Source organism: Pararge aegeria, chromosome 25 (genome assembly GCF_905163445.1).
Source record: "Pararge aegeria chromosome 25, ilParAegt1.1, whole genome shotgun sequence".
In the NCBI taxonomy this organism is placed as follows: domain Eukaryota; kingdom Metazoa; phylum Arthropoda; class Insecta; order Lepidoptera; family Nymphalidae; genus Pararge; species Pararge aegeria.
In genome coordinates, this window is record NC_053204.1 from 9,197,167 (window position 1) to 9,210,784 (window position 13,618).

The window sequence follows — 13,618 nt, forward strand, 5'->3', positions numbered from 1 at the left end:
TTCAATCCGGAAGTTTTGATGTCAAAGAAGCACCTAGATCTGGTCGCCCTATTATATCATTCGCCCTATTATATATCGCTTTTTATATAGCCGGATAAAATGGATGCCATTTTTGAAAAAGTGGAGCATAATCGGCACAACGTAGCTGTAGAACTGGGAATTGACCACAAAACAGTTTTGGCGCATTTGAAAAAAACTGGGTACACAAAAAAGCTGGATATTTGGGTACCTCACGAGCTCACTGAAAGAGACCTAATGAACCGTGTACTCATTTGTGATTCTTTATTACGACGCAATGAAACCGAACCATTTTTGAAGAAGCTGATAACTGGTGATGAGAAGTGGATAATGTACGACAAGAACATGCGAAAAACGTCGTGGTCAAAGGCCGGCCAGGCTTCACAGACTGTGGCGAAACCCGGGTTAACTCGCAACAAGGTGTGTGTGGTGGGATTGGAATGGCATTATTAATTATGAGCTGTTACCATCAGGCAGGACTATCGATTCTGAACTCTACGGCGAACAACTGATGAGATTAAAGCAAGAAGTTGAGGGAAAGCGGCCGGAATTAATCAACAGAAGGGGTGTGGTTTTTCATCATGATAACGTCATCTTTAGCCACTCAGCAAAAATTAAGAAAATTTGGCTGGGAGGTGTTAATGCATCCGTCGTATAATTCTGACCTTGCACCTTCAGAATTCCACCTGTTTCGGTCTCTTCAAAATTCTTTAGGTAGTGTCAGGTTAACATAATATATAAATATATTGCGAGGCTACTGAAGGTATATCTATTTCTTTAAATTTGGCACGAAGGGATTCGCGTGATCTAAGTTTATATATCGATCGCACAGCTCTTTTCGGTAGTATAAATATAGTAATTAATTAATAATTTGTACACTCATCTAATATCTGACTGATTCACTCGTTATCTCTTTCATTCACTCGCGACAAGAGCTCCATATACCTCTGTTTCGCCGCTACCGGCGCCCTTTTCCCGTGCCTCATCACCACTGGCGCACTCTCCGGGCCACTGTCCTCCGTGTCGCTGGTGTTGAGGGAGTTCTTCTCGTGGCTGAATATCGAGGAGTTCCGCGGACTGCTGCCGTTGGTGGTGGAGTTGGTGTCACTGTCGAGTATGAACGTCTTCCGCTTGTCGACGTAGTCCTCCTTGGTCGGTGTCGTTTCCACGTATTGCTTACGGTTGGTAGTGCGCTTCAGTTTCTCCGGAGGTTGGTTGACCTGGAGCGGAATGAATAAAAAAAAAACATTTTTTTATTAATATGAAACATCTATAGGTGGAGGGTAAACCTGATTTTTGGCGTGGCTACACAGGCCGTGGCGACGCATCGGCACGCTGTATGATTGAATTTTTGTATTCCGTATGTAACAATAAAAATTAATATTGATTTTGTAATAAAACAGTCATTATTAACCGTCTTACAAAAAGGAGTGGTTATCCATTGGGTTGTATTTTTTTTTATTTGTGGAACAAATTTTTAATGCTTTATCTTTTCATTATTCAATATCTGCAATAACATACAGAAAACAATTTCAATGTTTCACATCTACCAGGCGTCCCGTAACGGCTCTCTCGTTTTTTTTTTTTAAATTTGATTTTGTTTTTAATAAAAATGCATACAATACACAGTAATTTTTTATTTAGAACAAATTTTTAATGCTATATCTTTTCAGTACGCTTTATCTTACTCAAAAAACAGTTTTAAAAACAGTTTCAACGTTTCACATCTGCCAGGCGTCCTTTGACGGCTCACACATTTTTTTTAAATTGTAAAAACACTAATAAAAATTATAAAAAAGCAATGTGTCTGTCATCTCTATTTTCAAACGTGTCTATGTAACGTGTAATATTGACCTTTGAAAAAGTAGATAGAAACTGCAACGTTTCCTACTAGATGACGCTACAGTCGCTATAAGACTGATATTAAAGTCATATACTAATTTCGGCATCGACGGTAGGAGAGCCGTAGCTTAATTGGAGAAAGAGCGCAGGCCGCGATTAAATTTTTATATGCATTTTAAATTTATAAAAAAAAAACATTTCGAGAGAGAGACAATCAGTGTACGATTGGCGATAGCAAAATCCTCTGCAACAGTCTTTTGTGTGCGCCGGTCCTCTCGCATGCTGCAGAATGTTTCGGTAGCTATCAGCATGCCACGGTACCTAATAGGTTACTTACACCATCTATGGTTGCCTGCCAATGCAGAAACCTATTATCTCTGGTTTGCGTTGACATCCCATCCCATCCATGAAAAATAAGGTACAAATACAGAAATAGGAACGTATAGAATCCGTGTACACGACTAATATTGAAGCATCGAAAACCAATCCATTTTGGTAGTGTTGCTCGCATAGCGATAAGGATTCTTTGGGTGCAAACTTACGTGGAAATTGGTGACGTAGTCCCTCGCCAGCACCACATCGTTGATCTGCCTGCGCATATCTTTCCTGAGGTCTAGGATGTCCGAGTGAGTGGACGTGATCATGGGGTCCACCGGCAACGTCGGCATAAGCTGGTCATCCTCCGTCTCCTCGGAGGAGTAGTCCAGGGTGAGATCCGCCATGTTGGTTGTGTGGAACGATTGAGAGCGGTGAACTGGGGAGGAATGGCTGAAATAGAAAGGTGAAAAAATTATGTTACAATGAACCCTAAACCTAACAACTTATAGTTCATAATTGCTCGTGAACGTAGCGTAGGTACTTAACGTGTTTGTGTCGAGCAAAAAGTACCTACAATGTAACAATGTAATTCCGAGACTAGGCGATTTTCGAAACGTTTCCAGATCGTTCCTTTTATTTCCTGCGCAAGTCGTCAGTCGATTTTTTTTTATCTTTTACGTTTATTTATCAAGGCCCAAACAGTTTGAATAAAATATAAAATTAATAAATATAAAACACTAAGACAATGCACACATCGCCCTAAAGTAAGCGTAGCTTGTGTTATGGGTACTAATATGACTGATGAATATATTTATGAATAATATACATTTAAATACTTAGAATATACATATAAACACCCAGACACTGAAGAACATTCATGCTCATCACACAATCATTTTCCAGTAGTGGGAATCGAACCCACGGCCTTGGACTCAGAAAGCAGGGTCGCTGCGAACTGCGCCAATCGGCCGTCAAACATCACACTTATCTCTCAAATAAACTTCGGATGCTTTAAAAATAAAAACAAACGCGTACAAAGTCGCGGGCTAAAGCTTGTTTCTTATGTAATTTAAGGTAATGAACACACCTTTCACTAATTAGTTCACGGTCATACGTAATGAGATTAGAAATAACTTTAAGCATAACGAGATTACAATACTCTAGCTACACATATAATATATCACTATGGTTTAGTGGTTAGAATATGAACTCGATCCTTTCCTTTTTGGCGTGGTGGAAAAGCTCTCTAAAGGGGGTATACCTCTTGTTGACTTTGTTAGAGGGCCGGGATATACCTCCCGGAGGTCTACCAAGAGAGATAGTAGAAGTGAAGAGACGGGTAGCTAGCCCAATAGCTACCCGTCGCCCCCCAAGAGAAGCTGGCGAGCGGCAAAAATACTTTTTATAATTTTTATAAGCGTTTTTACCTACACTACACAGGAAAAGAAAAATAGTAGTGAGGGAGTTGCGTAACACAATTCGCCATTCAAGGATGGCGGCTTCCTTGGAAAAATTTACATCAAACATAAGAAATAAGAACACTCCCGACTAATTCACCTTTTGAACAAAAAATACAAGATCAAAATCTGTTCAGCAGTATGGCACAAACACACGCGCGCACACACACACACACCCACCCACACACACACACACACACACACACTAACACATGAATATTTTTTTACCAAAAAACCGGTCAAACCGGTCGCTCGTATCTACTGAGCGACGCGATGGCTATATTGCTTGTATTGCTTTTTAATGGTTAAAATATGACATTGTATATATTTAAACTTATTAGATTTCAGAGGAATGTGCAGCGTCCGAATAAACTCATGTGAGTTTCGGGATGCGAAGAATACTAATTTTAGTAGTGTCTGTGTAATTAAAAAATAATAATAAATAAAGTCAAAGTCAAAGTCAGAAATATCTTTATTCAAGTAGGTCCATAGGTGGCACTTTAAGAATACATACATAAGAATTACACGGTAGTGAGATGATGGCGATAACCACATTCGTAACCTTAAAACTAAAGCTACGAGGGTTCCAAACGCGTCCTGGTCTAAGAAGAAGCCCACAACAAACTTAGCCGGGTGTTTTTTTTTGTTATCACCATCTCACAATGTCATTTAAAATTATTAGAAGAGCAAACTGGTTAGAGCAATAATTCACACCCAAGCTTTTTTATCGATTACGTAGTCCTTTATACTATAATAGGACTTATCTATAAGCTTACGTTTAATAAAAACTTTGAACTTTTTAAGAGACATCTCCGAGATGTCGATTGGTAGTTTATTGTAGAATTGTATGCAATTTCCTTTAAACGAATAATACCTGGGAGAGCTGAGATCATCCTTGTTGCAATCAGGCCTGCGTACTGCCTGCTGTCTTTTCTTGCCCTCTTGCGCCGCCTTCATCGGATCGTAAGATGCTCTCTTCTTCCAGTTGGAGAACTCCAATTCCTTCGAGGCGAGCGCTGACGACGATCTGTGTTGGCTTGGCTTTTTTTGACCTGGAAATTTAATAGCAGATGTAAAAGCGATGAATGCCCACGCTAACGTGTTTTCAAAGTAATGTGCGTTTTAAGCAAATAAAATATCACCAGCTTCAACAGTGAAGGTAAACATCGTGAGGTAACCTGCATGTCTGAGAGTACTCCATAATGTTCTCAAATGGTGTGTGGAGTCCACCAATCCGCACTGGGCCTGCGTGGTGGACTACAGCCTTTACCACTTCTAATTGTGGGGGGGGACCCGTGCCCTGTAGTGGGCCGGTAATGGGTTGATATGATGATGATGAATATTAAAGTCCGTGACATCTCTTCGTCCTGAATGCCTCAGTGCCTGAAGACCAAAGTCTTTGAACAGTGCGTGTGTGATGACTGTGCGAAAGTGAAAGTGAAAGTGCGAGCTATGTTAGAGGAGTCAACTACGAGATCTCTACGTAATCAAGTCAGGAGATCCGGAGAAGAAACAGAGTTACGGAGATCGCTCAACGGATGCAAAGCTGAAGTGGCAATAGGCGGGAAACCGATGGACGTTGGGGTCCAAATGCGATGGAATGGCAATCTCGCAACGGTAAACGCAGCGTTGGTAGAGCGACGAGATGGAAGTATGACATCAGGTGAATCGAAGGAAGCCGTTGGACCCAAGCGGCACAAGACCGTGGTATTAGGAACTCCCTACAAAAGACCTACGTCCAGCAGTAGACGTCAATCGATTGATATAATGATGGAGATGCTGACGATGATGGATGTTATCCACCAGTCTGCACTAGGGCAGCGTGGTGGACGGCGACGTACTATTTTACCACCTATAACCCCGGGGGGAGTGCATTTTTTTTTTGGAACATGTAGATACTTTTTGTTATATCGGGATAAATAAATAATTAAATATACTATGACAATACACAAATCGCCATCTAGCCCAAAAGTAAGCTTAGCTTGTGTTATGGATACCAAGATGACCAGTGGCGTGCACTTCATACATGCACAAAAGCAATGCATACCCTACAATTTTTGTATAACTCATAAAGGGGAAGGAATTTTCAATTTTATGCCATCTTCCTTCTTTATGCATACCCTGGTAAAAACCCTGTGCACGCCACTGAAAATGACTGATGAATATTTTTTACATAAATACTTTTAATATATATATTAACACCCAGACATTAAAAAACATTCGTGTTCATCACACAAACATTTTCCAGTTGTTGGAATCGAACCCGCGGCCTTGGACTCAGAAAGATGGATCGCTGCCCACTGCGCCAATCGGCCGTCAAAATCAGGCATCATCATAACATGTTACTATCCGTAATTTCAACTACGAGTAACTCTATGCCAAAATCAATTCGATCGGTTGTTTGGTTGAGGCGTAAAGTAAAGACAAACAAACAAAAAAATACACTTTCACATTTACAATATAGTTAGTGTGAATGTTAACGGATTTAACGCCATTTTGACGGAACGAAACAAAAATAATAACGAGGAACTGCCTTCATTTAACAATGGCTTCGAGACAATGGCCGCCACTTCAGCACTCGCACCATGGTCCTTGAGCGTAATCGATTCGATACGGCTTATCGATTACATCGGCGATAACGAGTTAACAATCGAATTGCGTATAACCTATTAATCGGCGCGTCAAATAACGGGATATGACAAAAGTGTCGGCGACAATAATTAAATCCCTACTAATATTATAAATGTTAATGTAAGTTTGTTTGTTACGCGTTCACGCAAAAACAAATAAACCGATCCTCATGAAACTTTGTACACATATTCTTGCAAGTGTTAGAAGTAATATAGGATACTTTTTATCCCGACATTAAGCTCGGTTCCTTTGGGAGAGAGGATGAAAGTGTTTCACGATTTGACACCATAACTCCGACAAATTATAACCGATTTAAACAATTATTTTTGTACTATAGAGGTTATATGTGTTTAAATTTGCCCAAACTTTTTGTAGATCTGATGAATGTGGTAGGAGATAGAGGACAGAACTCATCAGTGTACAGCAGCAAACCCCTCATTTAAGGCTTAGCGATACTCAATACTTTAAAAACAAAATCAAACACAGACGAGGTCGCGGGCAACAGCTAGTATAAAATAAATATAAATATACTACGACAATACGCACACCGCCATCTAGTCTCAAAGTAAGCGTAGCTTGTGTTTTGGGTACTAAGATAGCTGTTGAATATTTTTATGAATATAATACATATAAATACTTATAATATACAGATAAAAACCCAGACCCTGAAAAACGATCATGTTTATCGCACAAACATTTTCCAGTTGTGGGAATCGAACCCACGGCCTAGGACTCAGAAAGCAGGGTCGCTGCCAACTGCCCCAATCGGCCGTCAAACCTATACATTAATCTGCGCGTCAAATAACGGGATATGACAAAAGTGTCAGCGACAATAACTGGCGGTAGGTAATTATGACATTAAGACGGAAATGGTGACTTCATTATAAAAAAAAAAAAAAAAAAAATGGTGTGCGTCGCCACGACAATGGCTAGTCCTACTAGCCGCATTAGATATTTCAAAATAGCCCGCAAAGTGATGATATAAAACAGAACAAAATCTTATACTAATATATAAAGCTGAAGAGTTTGTTTGTTTACTTGAAAGCGATGATCTCAGGAACTACTGGCCCGATTTAAAAATTCTTTCAGTGTTGGATAGTCCATTTATCTAAGGCCAAAAGGAGCCTAACACCAATGAAGAATGTTTCAAAATCAGATCAATCAAAGGGGTGTTTTTTTTTCTTTTTGAGAGCTTCCGCTGCGTGCGCTGCGTAATCGGTTAAAGTTTCGATAAAATCATGTACGACTAAGTTGTTCCACTTTAAAAGCTCTAAAAAAAAGGTCCGCGACGGCATATGTCTATATTTCAAGGATGACTTATACGCGGATGAAGTCGTGAGGGACTGCTAGTATTTGATGTTTGGTGTCGCTCGGATTTTACAGGCTGTAGAATCCGATCTATACAATATAGACTAAAATAAAACGACTGTTCTTCTGTCTATGTTGTTTGACATTTCGACTAAGCTGCTAAACAAATTTTGATAAAATTCAACAAAAGACATAGGCCGAAAAATTATAAATGAAAAATAACATTACCTTTATCCTGACTCTTCGGATGAACCTCCCTAGTGGATGACCTTGATTTTGACAGTCTACTCAAAACCGCCTGCCTTGTCGGCTCCGAGATCCTCCTGCTCTGATGATTAGCTGGCTTCATCCTATCTTCCCTGGACACAGGGGGCTCTGACATCCTGGTGTTCAAACCTCGCTCCTTGCTGGTAACCCTCACGGAATTCCTAACCAACCCCGGTCCGAACTTCCTCTGCATTTCCGGGGTGTTCGGACATCTCGGGGAGTTCGATGGAACAACCTCCACTCTTCCTCTATGCAAGGGCCTCTTAAACCTAGCATCCTGAGATTTCTCGAACGAACCGTTATCTGACTCATCAGAATCTTTATACTCTTCTGACTGCCCACTGGATCTTCTGGATACCAATCTCGGTTCTACATTATTGTTCCTACTGACCGTGTTGAAAGAGCTCGAGCGTTTGATGGAGCTACCGAAAGCTGGGGCGTTAAATTTCGCCCTGTCACTGTAGACCCTTTGGTGAATTCTCTTGATATCACCTTGGCAACGTGTTGGGTCGATTCTAAAGGTTTTGGCCTCCAAGGCGTTGTTTCTCAATACAGTCTTAAGGCATACGTTCTGATTCGCGTTGTTTAAATTCATATCGTTCGTAATCTCAATTGGATTCCTATCGAACGATCTGTGTCGCGTATGCGTTTTTCTGTGTGGCGAAAGTATTGCCTCTACGTCATACTGCGGCCTATTCGAAAGGGTTTTGTCATCTGAACTATTGCTCAGCAAACCTTTATCCGAATTTGGACTATTCATGTTTGAATCGTGGCGTATGTTCCTTGTCTCCTGGTCCAAGGATTTGGATGCTTTGTTTATTAGAACCTTCGTAGTTTCCGGTGTTTTCGATGACCCTGTTATTACGTAATGCCCTGGACTCCTTAAAGGACTGCTATCGCCCGAGGTGTCTTTTCTCCTTAAGCGGTAGTTAAGAGAGTTTGACCTACTTAGCTGTGACAATGGCAATCTTGAGACCAAGGTCTTCTCGCTGAGGAGGCTTGTAGTGAGTGCGTTCGGAATGTTGGTGATATTTGTGGACATATTTGCGATGTTTGCGTTCCGTGAAGAGTGCAGCTTGGCTTGAAGGTTGGTGATAGCATTTTGGGTTTTCAGTAAGTAGGATTCCGTGTCCTGTGGAGGTATTAGGTCCTGTAACAAGAGAGATGGGTGTGAGTTTAGTTTGCTTTATACATTAGTACATATTTAATGCATATAGATATTTGAATTTGCTATTTATTAGATAAGTGCACGCAAATAGTTTGTCTGCGGCGGTAGAGGTAAAAAAAAATGTGTGACCCGTCACGGGACGCCTGGCAAATGAATGAATGATTTTTATTTTTATTATTATATTTAGATAACGCGTTAAGGAAGGTTAAACTTTCGCTTTTATAATAGAAGAAGTTGCAAATCCACAAAAAAAATTCATATCCCGTTTACTAAATCCCATCTCACAACGAGTTATCCAAAAAGATACCTGACATCGATATCTTCCATGACTCACCCACAGCTTTTAGGAAAAACTCACCGTACACTTATCGGTGAGCTGAATTTTTTGTCAAACTAAGTTTAAATGACGCGGACGCTTTGTCAATTCTATGTGCACTTGAAGTGCATATCATCAGTCCAGTTTTTGTGTGAGTGCTATATTTAAAAACGTAAAATAAATTCCATACGGTCCATAAATTACGTGAGGTATTTTTTTTTAATTTTCTGTCCCTGAATTTTCTGTTTCTAAACCGTAATTGACGCGGACGAAGTCGCGGGCAACAGCTAGTATTAATACCAAAATTACGAATACACAAGGCGAGTGGCAGCACACAAAAAATAGTGAACAATTAACAATTCTATATAATCACTCAATTCTGACTTCCGCACAACATATTCCGTAAAGCGAATACGCTCTAGATTTTAGACACTCATTTCCTACACTGCGTTCCGTAAAGGTTTCAAATTCGTTATTAAAAAAAAAAAAAAAAAAAGCACAATCAACTTCATTCCCAGCCTTTATTGATCCACCGCTAGGCAAAGGCCCCCTCCCTAATAGAAGGGAGGGATTATCACAGCTTTATCCATGTTACTCGTATTATTAAGCCGAAGAGTGTTTGTTTGGATGAACGCGCTAATCTCAAGAACTCCGCTCCTATTGGTCGCAGTTATATAACCTACCCGGATAAATGGACTATCCGACACAAAAATATTTTATTTCGAATTTTTTGAAAAAAAATATATAAACCGTATATATATATATATATATATATATATATAAATATATACCAGTTATATAACCGGTTATAGGCTATATACTCGTATGTTTGTGTGATGAACATGACTGTTTTTCAGTGTCTGGGTGTTTATATGTATATTATAGGTATTTATGTATACAATCCTTAAAAAATATTCATCAGTCAACTTGGCACCCATAACACAAGCTACGCTTACTTTGGGGCTAGATGGCGATGTGTGTATTGTCGTAGTATATTTAAAAAAAAAATTTTAAACTCGTTAAATTAATAGTTCCTGAACCGAACTAAAATTTTAGTCGTATTTGTGACGATACGCCTTCAATTACTTTCACTGACCTTCGTCCGGCCGGCTCGTGGTTGGTTACATTCCAATCTAAGTAACTGTACGTGTGATATGGAGTGCGAATCGGGTTAAATTTTAACGTGACGTAACTCGTGCGTCGCTTCGTGACCCGAAATCACATTTTATAAAAATGTTTTTAATTTCAATTTTTTTTGTATTCCACTCGCCGCCCTTCCGTGACTGAATTCTCACCTTAAGGTAAATGATGATGAAGCGCCGTGGCAGCAAATCAGGACAAAGTTATCAGAATAAGTCTGTATGCAACATGCGAAAGAAGTTGCGAAGAACCGCTAGTGAATATACAACGTGTAACCCAATTACGAAGTACTGTTGAAGGGTGCATAAGGATAAATTTTCGTTTCCAAATAGTGAATCAAAAATCAAAGTCAAAACATTCTCAGTGTTTACTTATGGCAGCCCTATTGAAGATAAAAGACCGACACGCGCAAATTACCTACGCTACGCGACGCGTACCTAATAGAGTGACCCGAGTCACATGATTTTAATTTTGCATGGGATGTAAGGCTGCCAGTCCACCGGCGCGGAGCGATGCAGCGGAGCCGAGAAACGGAGAAATATTAACCAATAGGATTGCACAAAATCTCCGCTACTCTTAAGTACTCAACATTTTTGATGTTGGAAAAGAGCAACTGCTGAGTTTCTTGCCGGCTTCTTCTCGATAGAATCTGCCTTCCGAACCGGTGGTAGAGTCACTACACACGGACAGACTTGATGTTTCAAAAGTGCTTGTATTAGGCCTACTTGAAATAAATGAATTTTGAATTTTTTTTTTTTTTCTACATCTTTTTAATGTAATACTTTTCTAAATATCACTACAAAGTACTAAGGGCTCCTGTTGGTAGGTTTTTTATAACTCGTACTAAAGATTATTTCATTTTGAATAATCTGCATACCCCGTGCATACCATCTATGCACGCCACTGACTACAAGCCCTTGACCGTAATCTCACCTCATGGTGAGAGATGCTATAAAATTGATCAATTCCTTAATGACAAGTTTGCTCGAAAACTCCGCTTTCATCTCCCACGAGATAGAAAAATATACAATGAATAAATGAATGAATTGTAAAATTGTTGATGTCGAAAGACCATACTACCATCTTAGACTGCATCATCACTTACCACCAGGTGAGATTGCAGTCAGGGCTAGCTTGTAGTGGAACAAAAAAATATGGATGGAGAGACTTCGGGAAGCGACTTTGTTTTATACCATGTAATTTAGAAAGAAATTATAATAATTAATATATAATTATATTTTTTCGCGGATTGTAGCAAATTAAGCTTAATTACCAATGCATTTTATGTCGAAAAACATTAAAAAGCCTCCCACGGGACCACAGAAAATTCAGGAATTCAGTGCCTTTTACAATCACTAAAACAGGAAACTCGAAATTTTTGAATGTTACGGACAAAGTAGCGCGTTAAAACGATGTAATATAGGTAGCTACAAACATTTATTACTCATGTACATGACAATGGATTACATATAAGGTATGGTTTACGTTACTGACGAAGTTCACACGGTGGGCAAAGTCGATGTTTCCCAGGAATATAAATCTACTCACTACTTAAAAATATTAAGCGGTGTTAATCCAGTGGGTAGGACTTTCACTTCACTTACGGAGGGTCGAGTTCGAATCCAGGCATGCAACTTACGTTGAGTAACATGGGCTACTTTTTATCCCAGGAAAACAAAGATTGTTTATATATATGTTTGGTTATATAATACGTAGAAACGGACATAAATTAGTGATATCTGCATATCGTCTGAGAAAAGTGCAGATTTTTTTTTGTGCGGATGGGTATATGCTTTTATAACATGATACCGAAGGTAATATTAGATCTACCTTTACCTAAGTTTAAACAATATATTAAAACACATTTAACCAATCGAGGTTACTACACGATTGATGAATTCCATAGTGACAAGGCTGCTTGAAAGCAAGCTCTCTCATCTCTCACAAAACAGAAAAATTCTGAAGATTGCTTAACTATAAAAATGATGTTGGAAAACAGCAATCTGCTGAGTTTCTTGCCGGTTCTTCTCAGTGGAATGTGCCTTCCGAACCGGTGGTAGAGTCACTTGACGTTACTACTTGAAATTAATGAATTTTGAATGTTTGAATTTAATAATAATGGTCAAATTATTAATGTTTCTTTTTTTATATTTCCTTAATTAAATACATTATACATAAATATATATTCTGGCAATAATAAATAGCTGGCAGCGGTTGTAAATAAATCGAAGCAGGGCAATATAAACTTTGAACAGCGTGCGGTCTTCGCCAGTAACATGTTTACTATGCATACGTTTTTTGGTCAAAAGGTCGGGCAGTCAAGTTCGGGAGATACTGTTTAACAACGAGTCATACATACTCACTCGTGACTCACATCAGCTTGTGGTGCTGTGATATCACAGTGCTTTCGCGATTATGTGATTCGATCTTATGGGATAAGATAATCCATGTTAATAGTATCACATATAAAAGGCCTATAATCGTAAACTTCTGAACTAAGCATTGGCGGTACTACCATAGAAGCCGAAAAGCCGGGCTTGCCTTACAATAAATATCTCTTTTAAATTTTTCTCCACTAAATAATTAATACTACATAGCAATGAGGATATAAACACCATGTTTTAAGTTTTGCAAAAACATTTATGAAACTCTCTCAACCGGCTGATAGAATGACTTAGATGACATATCATATATGTATATATAGGTATGCATATATGCATGTTTATTTAAAAGCACCACCTACCTCTCTTCTTGAGCTGTTTTTAACGCCTTTGGTTGCCTGGAAGAGATCGCTATGTAGCGATAAGGCCGCCAAATTGTTTACTTTTTGTTAAATTAAGTTTAATTCTACTTTATGTTTATGTGGTGTACAATAAAAGTGTATTCATTCATTCATTCATTCATATTTATTTTGCTCTATGGGTACGTCTACTATACTGAAATATCACGATCGCGCTCAGATCATAATTCGCGTGTTGACCTTAATCGTATTGTTTTTCAAAGATTAGTTGAAGTTGTTTGTCATTAAAACAAGAACGAGAAGAGATAACTTTTATAAGTTGTGACGAGTCAAATAAGTACTTTACTTTGGGTAACTGGGCTTGCTTAAATTCAAGAACCTAGGAACGCCACTAAGGGGCCCTGCCCATAATC

The 13,618-nt window shown here is 39.1% G+C and overlaps 1 protein-coding gene across 2 annotated transcripts in view; it reads right to left on the bottom strand.

The window, feature by feature from the left end:
• Positions 1-13,618, bottom strand: part of LOC120634818 — a 66,260-nt gene that overhangs the window by 8,708 nt on the left and 43,934 nt on the right. For both annotated transcript variants that reach the window (XR_005659259.1, XM_039905641.1), the window contains exons 3-6: positions 7,803-8,991; positions 4,510-4,687; positions 2,403-2,628; positions 964-1,238 (exon numbers count right to left, since the gene is read on the bottom strand). Coding sequence is in view for 1 of the 2 variants with exons in the window: in XM_039905641.1 (XP_039761575.1) it covers positions 964-1,238; positions 2,403-2,628; positions 4,510-4,687; positions 7,803-8,991 (1,868 nt within the window). In the remaining variant the exon portion in view is untranslated. The remainder of the gene's footprint in view (positions 1-963; positions 1,239-2,402; positions 2,629-4,509; positions 4,688-7,802; positions 8,992-13,618) is intronic.